Below are 17402 nucleotides of genomic sequence, written 5' to 3'. Positions count from 1 at the left end.
TTTTCTATTCGAGCTCCAGTACTCTGGAATGCCCTCCCGGTAACAGTTAGAGATGCTACCTCAGTAGAAGCATTTAAGTCCCATCTTAAAACTCATTTGTATACTCTAGCCTTTAAATATATCCCCTTTTTTAGACCAGTTGATCTGCCGTTTCTTTTCCTTTCTCCTCTGCTCCCCTCTCCCTTGTGGAGGGGGAGACACACAGGTCTGGTGGCCATGGATGAAGTGCTGGCTGTCCAGAGGTGGGACCCGGGGTGGACCGCTCGCCTGTACATTGGTTGGGAACATCTCTGCGCTGCTGACCTGTCTCTGCTCGGGATGGTTTCCTGCTGGCCCCACTATGGACTGGACTCTTACTATTATGTTGGATCTACTATGGACTGGACTCTCACTATTGTGTTAGATCCACTATGGACTGGACTCTTACTATTATGTTGGATCCACTATGGACTGGACTCTTACTATTATGTTAGATCCACTATGGACTGGATTCTCACAATATTATGTCAGACCCACTCGACATCCATTGCCTAGGGGGGGGTTACTCACATATGCAGTCCTCTCCAAGGTTTCTCATCGTCATTCACATCGACGTCCCACTGGGGTGAGTTTTTCCTTGCCCTTATGTGGGCTCTGTACCGAGGATGTCGTTATGGCTTGTGCAGCCCTTTGAGACACTTGTGATTTAGGGCTACAGTATATAAATAAACATTGATTGATTGATATGAATAAAAATTTATATTAGCCTCGTTACACAATTTGCATAGGAAACTCCCTGATTAAGTTTTATTTTATTTTTACTAACAGATTGATGGATAACTTGCTTTGCTCGTTGCAGGATCAGATAATAAAAATGTGAACAACATATCGATTGGATGCAGAACATTTTTCTGTCAAAATGGAAAAAATAATATTGTATTTTTCGGACTATAAGTCGCAGTTTTTTTCATAGTTTGGCCGAGCTCCAGTGCGACATATATGTTTTTTTCCTTCTTTAATATGCATTTTCGGCAGGTGCGACTTATACTCCGGTGCGACTTATACTCCGAAAAATACGGTACATGCATTTTGTCAGTGCTTTATTACTTTGCAGTGCACCTAAATGACGTGGTGGGCCACATAAATGAATACTGTATATCACAAACTTACGTGGGGGGCCACATAAAATGAAGTGGGATATCACATAAAATGATGTGGAAGGCCACCGTGGGGAGGCAGGGCCGGCAGACTGACAGCGAGGCGTGCCCCGCCGGGGCCGACTCCGAGATGGCGGCGAGGAGGTGTGATCCGGCAGTCCGACAACGAGGCAGGGCACACCGGAGCCCGCTCCAAGATGGCGGTGAGGAGGCGTGGCCGGCGGAACCGCGTCCAAATGGACTGCAGGTGCGTGGATCGGGCAGCTGGGCACAATCAATTAATCTCCATGAACTGTGTAAAAGGGGGACAGCCGTAAAAGTGAAGGGGAACGTGGCGGAGAGAGTTGGAGAGCCAGCACTGCATGGAGAGCAAGAAGCAGATGCTGAGCGCGAGAGGCAGAGAGCCAGACGCAGACCACGACGCGGCAGACTAAAAAGTGAGCCGAAGAGCGAGCAGGGAAGAGGAGCTGAAAAGCAACCTAAACTGAGGTTTATTTGATAAAGTCGCAACCCTGCTCAATTATGTCCTTCCTTAATGGTCCATGGAACCCGGAGGACAGCGGGAGTCATTCACAGCCACATAAAATAATGCGGCAGACTAGATGTGGCCCCGGGCCTTCAGTTTGACACCTGTGGCCTAAACGAAGACTCTCATTTGTTACTGACTGGGTTTTTTTGTATCAAGTACGACTAAAACCATGCCACTACGGTACCAATGAAAGTTGCAAAAAAAGCAAACACGACTGACGAAAGTACGAGACGTCCGTGTGGCTTTCTCTCTGCTCATCGTTGTCTTTGCCAACAAGCCTTCAGCAAAGATAAAAGTAGGGATGTCCGATAATGGCTTTTTGCCGATATCCGATATTCCGATATTGTCCAACTCTTTAATTACCGATACCGATATAAACCGATACCGATATCAACCGATATCGATATATACAGTTGTGGAATTGATACATTATTATGCCTAATTTGGACAACTAGGTATGGTAAAGATAAAGTCCTTTTTAAAAAAAACTATAAAATAAAGATAAATAAATTAAAAACATTTTCTTGAATAAAAAAAAAAGTAAAACAATATAAAAACAGTTACATTGAAACTCGTAATTAATGAAAATGAGTCAAATTAACTGTTAAAGGTTAGTACTATTAGTGGACCAGCAGCACGCACAATCATGTGTGCTTACGGACTGTATCCCTTGCAGACTGTATTGATATATATTGATATATAATGTAAGAACCAGAATATTAATAACAGAAAGAAACAACCCTTTTGTGTGAATTAGTGTAAATGGGGGAGAGAGGTTTTTTGGGTTGGTGCACTAATTGTAAGTGTATCTTGTGTTTTTTATGTTGATGTAATAAAAAAAATAAAAAATAAATTTTTTTTTAAAAACGATACGATAATAAAAAAAACGATACTGATAATTTACGATATTACATTTTAAAGCATTTATCGGCATCTCTAGATAAAAGTGATACTCATTCATCATTTATATGCATTTTTTTTGTACTGAAATGTAGTATGACTCTTGAAATGCTAAATGTTGGTATAGCTAGAAGAGTTAGCATACTTCCAAGAGGGTACAAAGTAACAGAGTCCATGATTATTAGCTCTAAATGTATACAATTAGCTAAAATGCTAGTATACAAAGTTAAGCATGCGAACAGGCCAACAGCTAGCATACTTCTAAAATGGCGGCAAGTAACAAAATCAATCTTCTTTTGATTAAAGAGTAATAGCTAAAATGCTAGCATGCGAGTGTGAATGTTGTCTGTCTATCTGTGTTGGCCCTGTGATGAGGTGGCGACTTGTCCAGGGTGTACCCCGCCTTCCGCCCTGATGCAGCTGAGATAGGCTCCAGCACCCACCGTGACTCCAAGAGGGACAAGCGGTAGAAAATGGATGGATGGATGGAGTATGTGAAAGTTGGACTCCTACCTTGTTTACTTCCGTGACGACCTCCTTTAATTTTGCAATCAATCAGAAGTATCAAACAGCCAAATAGTGTTTTGCATTTTTCCCATCATGCTTTGTAATGGATTTAAATGGGTGTAGTTCTGATATTTTTTATGGTGCATGGACGTTTTTTTATAATATCCACAAATTGTATTATATTATGTTGTGTGACCATGTCTGTTGGCATTTTGTGTTGGTTCGATTTTCACCATGACTAGCAAAGGTTGTTAGCATTGGGTCGTACAAGTAAATGCTGCACTTGTTTGATTCAATGCACAATAAGTGGTCATAGATCTGAATAATTCATGTTGTCCACAGCACGGCGACAAAGCAGGTTATAGATTGACTTCAATTGTATTGAAATCTCCCTGCTGCCAGATTCCTTACGTTTAAACCAGGGGTGTCAAACTCATTTTAGATCGGGGGCCACATGGACAAAAATTTACTCCCAAGTGGGCCATACTGGTAAAATCACGGCACGATAACTTAAAAATAAAGACAACTTCAGATTATTTTCTTTATTTAAAAATATAACAACCACATTCTGAAAATTTACAAATGTTGTTGTGGTTAATAGTATTCTACCATTATTTATCGTTATTTATACTTTCTGAATAAATGATGTGATAATGTTCATCAGTCAACTCATTTGTGTTCATTTTCAATGTATCTAGATAAAAAAAATAATATAAAAATCAAATTACAGGATGTTATTTATGTAGTTTGCTCATTTTCTCAACTGATGTACTAACTTTTTTTTTTTTTTTTTTTTTTTTACATATGTAGCATCATCTACAAAACTACAAATAATTGCTATTATGACATCTAGTGGACACATTCAGAAGAGCAGTTTCTCTCATTCAAAAATGTCGGCTCATTTTTATACTTAGCAAACTCATCCCGCGGGCCGGATAAAACCTGTTCACGGGCCTGATCCGAGAGTTGCTACCTCACACACACGATCTAAATATGGACAGATATTTTTTCACACAGACAAGTCGTAATACGCACTGATAACATCAAACGCGTACACGCAAATCTGATTACACACACACGCACACCGCACACACACGCACACGCATGTACCTCTTTAGGACCACCCTTTCTAGATATATAAAGATGTGTATTTACAACATTAATAATATATACATACTATGCAAATATAAAAAAGCTTGTTGTGAAGATTGAGTTGAAATTTCATAAGAAAAAGGTCCCAATTTCACAAGAAAAACTTAAGTGTTGGCAGTGTTATGATATAAATCGTAATTCTACTCAACGCAAGTCAAAATTTGACAAGAAAAACTGAAAAACTGAACATTTGTGCAATATTACGAAAAAAGTTGGCATTTTACTCAATAACAGGCACAATTTTACAAGAAAAAGCTTACATTTTTGGCAATTTTATGAAAATAGTCGTAATGTTACTCGACAAAAGTCACAATTTTATAAGAAAACTTTTGCCATTATTATTATTCATTATAATATTGCCAAAAACATTTTACGGAATTTTACTCGGCAAAATTATGACAAGATTTTACTCAAAAAATTACACTATTTTACAAAAAAAAAAAAAAAATGGCAATATTGTGATTAAGGTCAGAATCGTATATGACAAATGTCGCCATTTTGCGTTAAAAAGTAATAATTTTACATAAACAGGTAATAATTTTACGAGAAAATATTGCAATACTACAGAAACAGAAATAATGACAAATCGTTCCCAACTTTATAAGAAAGAAGTCAACACTGTGAGAAAAAGACTGCTTTTAGTTATTTATTAATTTATTAAATGTTTGGTTTGTAATTGGTTTTTAATCTTCATTATTTACTTCAAGTTATTTCAGTATGTCTCTATGTACTTTTTTTTTTTTTTTTTTAGTAATTTTAGTAATTTTCTTACACACACATCTTATAACATGTTGGCCAGAGGTGGAGCACTTCAAATTTGTACACACACTTGTTATTTCATATGTTGACCAGAGAGGGAGCACTTTTAAAACCGACAGTCAATTTGAAAAATCCCTCCTTTTTCGGACCACCATAATTTTGATAGATTTCACCACCAAATGAGTGCAAATGAGATTTCCATTTTTTTTTGTTTTTTGTAATGTGCTTAAGGCCGATGACAAACGAGTCACGGACCACAGATGGCCCCTGTGCCGCATTTTGTGCAACCCAGCTGTAAAAGCTAACTGTTAATGGCCACTATAGTATTCGTACCGTAGATTTATTCATCCTATGGTCACATATGGGACACGGGTTGTCTTACGTCAGCACCAGAAGTCATAAAATCAAATGTTCACCTGGCGGGTTTTTCCGGAGATGAATAGGGAAGTCTTTCTTTTGCTGTCTTGTTTTATCATATATTGCTGCCTTTGCACCTGTCAATGTTTACTTTTGTATGCACATTAAATCAACAAAAAATCCTGACTTTGGAGCAATGTTCACGGACTCTAGTATTTGGCTCTCTATTAGATGCAATGGTTTTCCGTATTGGGACCATGATTTCGGTCCTAACATGTTCACCGGTCCTCATATGGAAGGTACTTTTCCTTGTTGATGTCTCAAGATGGGTAGAAAGGTAGAAATACAAGAACACACACACACACACACAAATTGATGTACAGACCCACACTTTGGTACACAAACATGTGAATTGGATAACACACGCAGATTGAGATATGCGTTTGCGATATTCCTTCCATATTTGACACTTTGGTGAGCTAGTCAAAAGCACCCGGTTGGAGGCCCCTGCATGATCTAGAGCAGGGGTGTCAAACGTACGGCCCGAGGGCCGGATCAGGCCCACGAACAGGTTTTATAGGGCCCGCGGGATGAGTTTGCTAAGTATAAAAATTAACCCGAAATTTTTTAATGAAAGAAACAGCTGTTAAATGTGTCCAGTAGATGTCGCAATAGCAATTCTTTGTATCTTTTTAGATGATGCTACATATGTACAAAATTAACCACAGGATGTTAGTAAATAACATATTGTAATTCGATTTTGATGTGTTTTTTTTATCTTGATAGATTGAAAATGAACACCAATGAGTTGACTGATGAACATTATCACATCATTTATTCAGAAAATATAAATATTATAGAATACTGTTAACTGTAACATGTAAGTGTAAAAAAACAAAAAACATTAGGATTTGTACAATATCAGAATGTACTCGTTCTATTTTTAAACAAAGAAAATAATCTGAAGTTGTCTTTATTTTTAAGTTATCGTGCTGGGCCACTTGGGAGTAGACTTTTCTCCATGTGGCCCCCAATCTAAAAGAGTTTGACACCCCTGATCTAGAAAAAAAATGCAGTTTTTTTCTAAGCTATGTGGACTGTTTTGATGTCAAAAGTGGCATAAATGGGGGTTTAATTGATGAGGCAATATTTATTATTTGGGGATTTTGTTTGAAATAAAAAAGATGGGTGTCATTTACCGTCTGCAAGCTGCTGGAAGTTAACGCAGGCGTAGCCCAGGGAGCGGCCGGTCATCATGTCCCGACACACCCGGATGGACAAGATGACCCCGACGCGGCTCAGCCTCTCATAGAGCATGGCCTCGGTCACGTCCAGGTGCAGGTCGCCCACGTACAGCGCGGCCATATACCTTTCTCTCTCTTTTTCTTTTTTCAAAATAAAATCCCCTCCTCCGAGCCCCCACATCAACGAGGCGATCTATACACCGGTTCGCCCCGGGAAGGTCGCGCCGGCAGTTCCAAACCGATCCCCGGCGGGCCGGTACGAGTGCAGGATGATCACTTTCACCGTAACTTGGCCAAAATGTCTCATGTGTGCCGCCTCGACAAATTCAAACCAGAATAATAAACGAGCGGACGTGAACGCATCGCCATCGATGGGCGCTCAATTGGCGCTTTATTACAAGTGGTCATGTCCCATCATCAGAGGAATGTGCGTCAGGCGGCGGACACGTCACGTCGCGTTTGTGTTTTTTAAAAGGCGACTGACGCATTTTGCGACGATCACACTATATAGTTTACAGACAAATGCATGCATGACTTGTATAAAGACACACCCGACACAACTTTAAGCATGTATGCATAATCCAACATTCTACTCTAACTTTTTATTGGGGCCCGAAGTCGAATTTCATTTGGAGGCCCCTACCTGTCCTAACCCCTATTACAACATTTTTTTTCACTCTTTTTTTATTAGTCAACCGATTTGTATACAGTCGTCCCTCGTTTTGAATTTCCACAACGTCTAGGAATCATTAATTATAAATAAAATATTTTTATTGCTAGAGCATGAAAAACAGTTTATGACCTTCTAAAGATGATGCCCTAGACCAGGGAAGGGAACCTATGGCTCTAGAGCAGTGGTTCTCAACCTTTTTTCAGTGATGTACCCCCTGTGAACATTGTTTTAATTCAAGTACCCCCTAATCAGAGCAAAGCATTTTTGGTTTAAAAAAAGAAATAAAGAAGTAAAATACAGCACTATGTCATCAGTTTCTGATTTATTAAATTGTATAACAGTGCAAAATATTGCTCATTTGTAGTGGTCTTTCTTGAACTATTTGGAAAAACAGATATAAAAATAACTAAAAACTTGTTGAAAAATAAACAAGTGATTCAATTATAAATAAAGATTTCTACACATAGAAGTACGGTAATCGTCAACTTAAAGTGCCCTCTTTGGGGATTGTAATAGAGATCCACCTGGATTCATGAACTTAATTCTAAACATTTCTTCACAAAAAAAATAAATCTTTAACATCAAAATTTATGGAACATGTCCACAAAAAATCTAGCCGTCAACACTGAATATTGCATTGTTGCATTTCTTTTCCCAGTTCTTTTTGACAGACATTTTAGTGAGAAACCTGAGCTTGTGCTTCACTGAGTTTATGAACTTACATTCATATTTTGTTGAAGTATTATTCAATAAATATATTTATAAAGGATTTTTGAATTGTTGCTATTTTTAGAATATTAAAAACAAATCTCACGTACCCCTTGGCATACCTTCAAGTACCCCCAGGGGTACGCGTACCCCCATTTGAGAACCACTGCTCTAGAGCCAGATGTGGCTCTGTTGATGACTGCATCTGGCTCTCAGATAAATTTTAGCTGACACTGCTTAACACGATATAAGTAATGAATAATTCCGCTGGTAATCACAGTGTTAAAAATAACGTTCAAAATTAAAAACATTCTCGTGCATTTTAATCCATCCATCCGTGTTCTATCGCACCTGTTCAAGAAGTCGCATTAATATTTTTTTTTATTTTTGGTTAGCTTCAGAATACCAATGTTATTAAAAAGAATAAGATGCTTATTATACTCTAAAAATGTTAGTCTTACTTAAAAATGCACTTATTTAGTTGTATTCAGTGTTAAAAAATATTGGTAACACTTTAGTATAGGGAACATATTATCAGTAACAAAGACTTAATTTAGAGTTATTTGGACACTAGGGGAACATATAAGTGTTAGGGTTAGGGTTACTAATAAGCAATAATTCTGAGGTTATTGAGGGAAGACTCTTAGTTAATGGCTTCCTGGTTGTATAATAAGGCCATGCAGAATAAGTACTTCATAATAATTTATTAAGAGCCAATATGTTATTAATTTGCATGTTAATAAGCAACTAATAATGGTGAATATGTTCCCCATACTAAAGTGTTACCAAAATATTATATGGCTCTCACGGAAATACATTTTACAATATTTGGCTTTCATGGCTCTCTCAGCCAAAAAGGTTCCCGACCCCTGCCCTAGACCAGAGGTTTTCAACAGGAGCCCGTAACCCAATGACCCTAAACCAGGGGTCAGCAACCCGCGGCTCTTTAGTACCCCATAGTGGCTCCCTGGAGCATTTTTTAAAAAGGATTGAAAATGCAGTTCGGTTCAGTTCAGTTTCAGTTTATTTGGAACATGCATACTCAATACAATGTAATGCATCACACAGTTCCAGTTGTTTCATTACAGCACGTCCGAAAAGGAGTAGGAAGAAGTAGATCTTATTTAATCCTACCCCTTTTCATACCATGGCAATTTTATCCAATTTCCTTGTTCTCTGTAAGAGAACAGTGAACAAATAAATAATACATAAATAATATACCATAGTAAACATACACATATTAAATACATACATAATCTTTGTCTCAATAAAAAAAAGGGTTAAAGATGTTCATCATAAATCTTGTTCTGTGTATTTTGTGAACACTTGTAGTTTGAACAGTCTCTTAAAGTGAATCATAATGGTGCTTTGTTTGATTTCTTTGGTTAATCCGTTCCATAATTTAATTCCACATACTGATATACTAAAAGTTTTAAGTGTTTTACAAGCATACATATGTTTTAAATTAGATTTTCCTCTAAGGCAGTGGTTCTTAACCTTGTTGGAGGTACCGAACCCCACCAGTTTCATATGCACATTCACTGAACCCTTTAGTGAAAAATAAAATGTTTTTTTTCAAATTCAAGACAAAGTTATATGTTTTTGGTAACACTTTAGTATGGGGAACATATTCTAAGTAACAAAGACTTAATTTAGAGTTATTTAGTTAGGGTTAGGGTCAGGGTTAGGGCCAGAGTTAGAGGGTTAGGGTTATAATAAGGCCATACCGAATAAGGCATTAATAAGTACTTAATAATGACTAGTTAAGAGCCAATATGTTACTAAGTTGCATGTTAATAAGCAACTAATTGATGGTGAATATGTTCCCTATACTAAGTGTTACCATGTTTTTATACTGGTGCACAAAATGAACCGTGCATGAATATCACCTTGTGCAAACAACAAAACCAACACAGTGCATAAACTCACAACAAATTACACACCTGCAAATCAGTGTGACTTCTGCTGTTGCCGTATCCGTAATACGCTGATAGGGAGAAGTTTTTATTTACACGATGAGTCGGGTGTGTCTTGACCTCCGCCGAACCCCTGAGCCCGACTCACCGAACCCCTAGGGTTCCATCGAACCCAGGTTAAGAACCACTGCTCTAAGGTTATATTTCTCCTCTTTTGTTGAGAAGAAATGTTTTGCATTCTTGGGTAGCAGGTTATAGTTTGCTTTGTACATCATTTTAGCTGTTTGTAAATGCACCAAATCTTTCAATTTCAATAATTGTGATTTAGTAAATAAAGTGTTTGTATGTTCTCTATTCCAACATTATGTATTATTCTAATTGATATTTTTTGTAACACAGTTAGTGAATGAAGCGCATATTTGTAATTATTTCCCCATATTTCTACACAATAACTCAGATATGGTAACACTAGCGAGCAGTAGAGAATATTAAATTATTTTTGGTCTAGAACATGTTTTGCTTTATTCATTATTGACGTGTTTCTTGCTACTTTGTTATATATCTTTTACATGACTTTTCCCAATTCATTTTATCATCTATTATTAAACCCAAAAAATGTGTTTTCTTTTACCCTTTCAATATTTACTCCGTCTATCAAGAAAATGGAAAAAGATGGGGGGAAAATATTTGTTTTTGTTTGAGGACAAACACAACACAAACCTTTCCAATTGTTAGAAAGTTTAATATGTTTAATATGTTTGTGTATATGCTTCACTGATGAGAGTATTTGGTGAACATCACTAATTTTGGCGATTCTTGAACTCACCATAGTGTGGACTATGACGCAACAGTTTGTTTACATGTAAAATCTTTGTCTCATTTTGTCCACCAAAAGTTTTATGCTGTGTGTGAATGCACAAAAGTGCGCTTTGTTATTGTTATTGACTTGTTGGAGCGCTAATCAGGCATATTTGGTCAGAGCATGATTGCAAGCTAATCGATGCTAACATGCTATTTAGGCTAGCTGTATGTACATATTGCATCATTATGCCTTGTTTGTAGGTATATTTGAGCTAATTTAATTTCCTTTACTTATGTCCTCTGTGTATTTATTTATATTTGCATGTCTCATGACACATTATCTGCATGTAATATTGGCTGCATTTCAGATAGTTGTGTGTGTGCCATGTTGTTCCAGACCACAGCAAACATTACCTAGCTTGCCAAAGATTGTAATAAATCTGTTAAAAGAAGACAGCCTGCCATTTCCTTTAACTTGGACACACACATCTATACCTTTGGCCACTCTAAGGCAGTAAATTCCAGGAGTTATCTCACCTTCTTAATAGCCTCTGATTTACTCATGGTTTCTAATGTTGTAAAAATATGTAGAATAAATATTACATTTCAACATTTCTGTCAATGAAGATTTGCGTCAGCCTGCAACACAGTCATTTTGATAGTAGGCTACACAGTCATTTTGATAGTAGGCTAATATAGCTAATATAGACACGTACGTCATGTGTTGTCTTCATTATAACACCGATATAAGACTTTTCATTTTTTGCGGCTCCAGGCAGATTAGTTTTTTGTATTTTTGGTCCAATATGGCTCTTTCAATGTTTTGGGTTGCCGACCCCTGCCCTAAACCTTCAAAAGTAACATTTCTTCATATTCCGCCCACAATTTAAAACATTGAAAGAATAAAGGATGTCAATTTTTGGAGCACAATAATAGATTAGATAGAAATTTGATATAAAAATAAACAATATGAGGTGGCAAGGAATATTTTTATACAATGAATGAAGCAAAATAATGTTGTAGACCAAAAATCACTGCATATTCGCTACTGCTCGCTAGTGTTACAATATCTAGAAAATGGATGGATGGATGATAAAAATGGGTTTTAAGAAGGGTCTTAAAAGTAGGCAAAAAAGGGGCCTGTCTCACATGGAGAGGGAGATCGTTCCAGAGTTTGGGACCCGCAACAGAGAAGGCTCTGTCCCCTCCAAGCTTGCGCTTTGATTTGGGCATCTCCTTTAATTTTGTACTGTACATTTATTAGAAAATATTGCAGTAATCTAGCTAGGAAAAAGCGATCTGAGGAAGAAAATGTGATTCCTATCATTACTGCATTATCCTCTATATGTCCAGATAATATGACAGAATAGAAAGAAAGGTTCTTAGAAAGCCAAAATAAATGAGACAAATAATATCAATCGAAAGTAAAAGGAGCCTTTGTAAGATCTAGGAAACAATGGTTAGAGGAAGGTGAACACAATTCCGCGTATTTCTTTCGTTTAGAAAATTCGCAGGCTCAAAACAACACCAAATTGATCAACTGAAAATAAACGATATGGTTTGCAATTATGCAAAACAGATTGCAAATTATTGTTCTCAATTTTACAAAAAAAACGATACAATAGTCAATACGGTGAAAGTGATGCTGTTTCGTTTATGGATGCCTTAACTGAAACTAAATCAATCAGCACAGCTGACCAAGAATTCTGTGACCATCCAATCTATCTCAAGGAAGTAGTGGAATCAATTAATAGCTTAAAAAAATAACAAATCGTGGATGGTATTACATCTGATTTCTATAAAATATTTTCAGAAGAGCTCGCTCCCTTCTTACTGAAAGTATTCTGTGAAAGTATTGATAAAGGTGTCTAGAGTTGAACGGTATACCGGTATTAGTATAGTACCGCAATACTAATGAATCTTATTCGGTACTATACCGCCTCTGAAAAGTACTGGTCCCCCCCCTCCGCAGTCGGCAGTGTTGTAGCTACTTGTAAATCACTAATCCTCGCCTCCATGGCGACAAATAAAGTAAGTTTCTTACAAGTATCATCTCATCCCTGCCAGATGAGGAATAGCTAAACATGCTTCACTACACACCGTAGATCACCAGCGTCAAAATGTAAACAAACGCCATTGGTGGATCTGCACCTAACATCCACTGTAATGATACCAAGTACAGGAGCGTATCTAGTCGATATTGCTATAAGTACGTCAATATTTTTTGGCATCACAATATCTTCTTTCGTTTAAAAAAAAATGTATATTATGTTTATAAACTCAAGAAATATGTCCCTGGACACATAAGGACTTTGAATATGACCAATGTATGATCCTGTAACTACTTGGTATCGGATTGATACCCAATTTTGTGGTATCATCCAAAACTAATGTAAAGTGTCCAAACAACAGAAGAATAAGTGATTATTACATTTTAACAGAAGTGTAGATAGAACATTTTAAAAGAGAAAGTAAGTACCGTATTTTTCGGAGTATAAGTCGCACCTGCCGAAAATGCTTAATAAAGAAAGAAAAAAACATATATAAGTCGCACTGGAGTATAAGTCGCATTTTTGGGGGAAATTTATTTGATAAAACCCAACACCAAGAATAGACATTTGAAAGGCAATTTAAAATAAATAAAGAATAGTGAACAACAGGCTGAATAAGTGTACGTTATATGAGGCATAAATAACCAACTGAGAACGTGCCTGGTATGTTAACGTAACATATTATGGTAAGAGTCATTCAAATAACTATAACATATAGAAAATGCTATACGTTTACCAAACAATCTGTCACTCCTAATCGCTAAATCCCATGAAATCTTATACGTCTAGTCTCTTACGTGAATGAGCTAAATAATATTATTTGATATTTTTTACGGTAATGTGTTAATAATTTCACACATAAGTCGCTCCTGAGTATAAGTCGCACCCCCGGGCAAACTATGAAAAAAACTGCGACTTATAGTCCGAAAAATACGGTAAATATTAACAGTAAATGAACAAGTAGATTAATAATTCATTTTCTACCACTTGTCCTTAATAATTTTGACAAAATAATAAAATGATAAATGACACAAATGTTACTGCATATTGTCAGCAGACTAATTAGGAGTCTTTGTTTGTTTACTTATTACTAAAAGACAAGTTGTCTTGTATGTTCACTATTTTATTTAAGGACAAACTTGCAATAAGAAACTGGCGGTTCCCTCCAAGGTTTCTCATTGTCATCCCATTGGGTTGAGTTTTTTCTTGCCCTGATGTGGGATCTGAGCCGAGGATGTGGTTGTGGCTTGTGCAGCCCTTTGAGACACTTGTGATTGAGAACTATATAAATAAACTTTGATTGATTGATTGATTATTCCAAAATGATTGTGTGTCTGTCTCCCATGTAATTGCGCTCTGGAATAATGTTGTGAATGACATCTGCTGGGTCAAAACGTGGTCTCTTCCTAACAGCTATTTACTTACCAACAAAGTCAAAGAGAGTTCTTTCAAAATCATTCATGTTTATTACCCTGTAAAGACTGTGATGGTTGGATACAAGAAGGACATTGATGCACCTTATGTAACATTCATCCAGAGACTGTTTACCACCTGTTTGGGACTTGTGAAAGCACTCGATCACTATGGCAGGGCATCCATACTTGCCAACCCTCCCGGATTTTCCGGGAGACTCCCGAAATTCAGGCGGACCTGGAGGCCACGCCCCCTCCAGCTCCATGCGGACCTGGAGGGTCTGCATGGAGCAATGTTGTTGTAATATATTGAGTTGGAGGCAATAAACCGGCGAGGTGATGAAGTACGTCTCTTTTCTGTAGACTTCAGAACAGACTCACACACTTGACGTCAGGTGCGCAACACCACGTAAATCGTTGGCTAACCAAAAAGTAACCCCAGTACGCTATAACCAACATTCACCAGGAGATGGCAACAGACAAACATAGATCACTCTATTAAATTCCTCCCCTTTTAGAATTGTAGAATTTACTCAAAAGAAATAAACAACCCAACCAAAAAATGCAGCAGCTCAATTAAAAAACTGTACTTAAGCCACATTCTTTTTTTTTTTAGTACTGAACTCTTAGCCCTCATTTGTAAACAATAACATGCTTATTATACAAACAGTATTTGTACATCTTTAACACAGATTTTTATACTGTCTTCAGAGATTCAGTTTTTTTGGTGGTACTCGAAACCTTTCTGGGTACCTGCGGATCACTGGTGGGGTTTTTGTTGTGGGTTATCTGGGTTCTGATGATGGCAACTCAGCAGCCCTTGAATCTGGTTCAATGATGACACTAGTTTGTGTCTGACTTACTGATGGTCCTGGTGATGGAACTGAAACAGCACTGTCCAGTTGAACTGATGGCACATTTTCTGCAACTGGTGGAGACTAGATAACTGGCAGTCTCTCCATGTTTTCTCGCCATGGTAACATGTGATCCATATGCACTGTGCGCTGTCTCTGTCCCTCTTGATAGATAGATAGATTGATATATATATATATCAATCTATCTAAGTACTTCTTATATATATATATATATATATATATATATATATATATATATATATATATATATATATATATATATATATATATATATATATATATATATAAGAAAATACTTCACTTTCAGTGAATTCTAGCTATATATATATATATATATATTTATTTATTTTATTTTATATATATATATATATACTGTATATATATATGAAATACTTGACTTGGTGAATTCTAGCTGTAAATATACTCCTCCCCTCTTAGCCACGCCCCCAACCACGCCCCCGCCCCACCCCGACCACGCCCCCCAACCCCCGAAATCGGAGGTCTCAAGGTTGGCAAGTATAAGGGCATCTGTCCTTTCATCCTGGACAATATTCATGGAAAATGTGTGCTTTGTTTTAAAGATGTGCTATTTGGATACAAACAGTATGGGAAAAATGGGAAAACGAATTTTACCTTTGCAACCTCATTATACTATTGGTTAAGTTTTATATTCATAAATGTAAGTTTCTCAATACCCAACCTGCCTTTTGTGCCTTTAAAAAAAAGAATTGGAACTTTACTTTAAAACGCTTTCTACTTCTAACAACCAAAAAGCTGTGAAAACTGTGATGCTGTGCTCCAAATTTGGACTATTTACGGAACTTGTGTGAGCTTATGACTTTACACATTGCTACATATATATGTTTTGCATTGTACTGCAGTTGTTTTATTGAGTTTACAACCCCCTGGCGCTGTATTGTCCTGTTGTTGTTCATATGTTTGTAAATGTTGAACATTATAAAGATTTATATTAAAAAAAAATTTTTTTTTTAATTAACAATTACTCCGAGTATAGAGCGATCACTTTGCCTAAGATAACAGTCTGTATGTTCAGTGTGCACAATTGAACAGTTTAGTTTATCAAACAGTTATGTGTTTAATAATACGTTTAATAATGGGATGTGTCGTTTCTTAATGGGTAAAAACGTTAATGTCTCTCGTATGTGCTCAAAAACTATACATACACTGTAATCTTTGAACCAAGTTTTATTTAAAAATTGTAATAAAATAAATTGACACAATACAAACTAAAAAAAAATAAAAAAAAATACAAATAAAAGAACTGAAGTGCCTAACGTGGTATCATTTGCCGTGCGCGACCCGAGGGTCCCTGGTTCAATCCCCACCTAGTACCAACCTCGTCATGTCCGTTGTGTCCTGAGCAAGACACTTCACCCTTGCTCCTGATGGGTGCTGGTTAGCGCCTTGCATGGCAGCTCTCCATCAGTGTGTGAATGTGTGTGTGAATGGGTAAATGTGGAAGTAGTGTCAAAGCGCTTTGAGTACCTTGAAGGTAGAAAAGCGCTATACAAGTACAACCCATTTATTTGCTTTTTCCGGTAGAAGAGATCAAATTTGGTGTTTTTATAAACGACTGTAAAATCATTTCTACATAAATGTCAATTTATGAAAGTAAGGCCTACATTTTCTAATTGGCTTAATGGATTACATTTATCAATCAAATCTTGGAGAATGATTATATGTACAAAAGCCCTTAAATTGATATCCTTGTTAAAAACATTTAATGTGATTTAGGTAGCCCTTTTCGTCTTTTTCATATTCTTTAGTATTATTACTCTGTGTATTTGCTTTTGTTTTCTTTCCTTGGTGTGGAAAGTGCCTTGACTTTTGTGTGAATTATTAATGTATGTTTGTTGGTCAATAAAAATAATTACAATTTAAAAAATAAAAAAAATTAAAAATGTGCTGTTTCCGGGGTCAACAAATGACGTGGGCGGTGACCCTTCAACTGGAAGGACAACTTCGGATCAGTGACATCTAGTGGAGAAGAAAGGAATTACAGGCTATTCAATAATATGTGTGTTTATGAAATGCCGATAGTCTCTCATCTTAATGTTAAAAACACGCAACTTGTACTGGGTAGAATGTAGTAGTAATACGTGGTATAAATGTAAGCGATTACCAATGTTTAATTTGAACACAAGTCAGAGAAGTCACGGGCTGAATTGACCGCCAGAAGGCGGTGTCGCTGTTTTAAAATGGAGGCCCTTCAGTGTCAACACTGCCTACTACTGTGGGCTCCAATACATTCATAATACTCTATTAATTTATTGCTATTTAGCAATAGACTTTGAACCAGCTCCCCATTTTAAATGTAAAAAATTGCTAAACCGAAAAGAAGACACACCCAGCCCAACTTGG

General features: G+C 36.8%; 1 protein-coding gene across 1 annotated transcript in view; it reads right to left on the bottom strand.

Annotated features, from left to right (window-relative positions):
- LOC133610595 (polyadenylate-binding protein 1A-like) overlaps window positions 1-6931 on the bottom strand; it is a 26218-nt gene extending 19287 nt beyond the window's left edge. The window contains exon 1 of the mRNA XM_061967009.2: window positions 6540-6931. Coding sequence (XP_061822993.1) covers window positions 6540-6765 — 226 coding nt within the window. The 5' untranslated portion in view covers window positions 6766-6931. The remainder of the gene's footprint in view (window positions 1-6539) is intronic.
- Window positions 6932-17402: the final 10471 nt, after the last annotated feature.

This window comes from Nerophis lumbriciformis, linkage group LG11, assembly GCF_033978685.3.
Source record: "Nerophis lumbriciformis linkage group LG11, RoL_Nlum_v2.1, whole genome shotgun sequence".
NCBI lineage: Eukaryota > Metazoa > Chordata > Actinopteri > Syngnathiformes > Syngnathidae > Nerophis > Nerophis lumbriciformis.
Note: the sequence above shows the minus strand (reverse complement) of the source record. Positions and strands in the feature narration are given on the sequence as shown.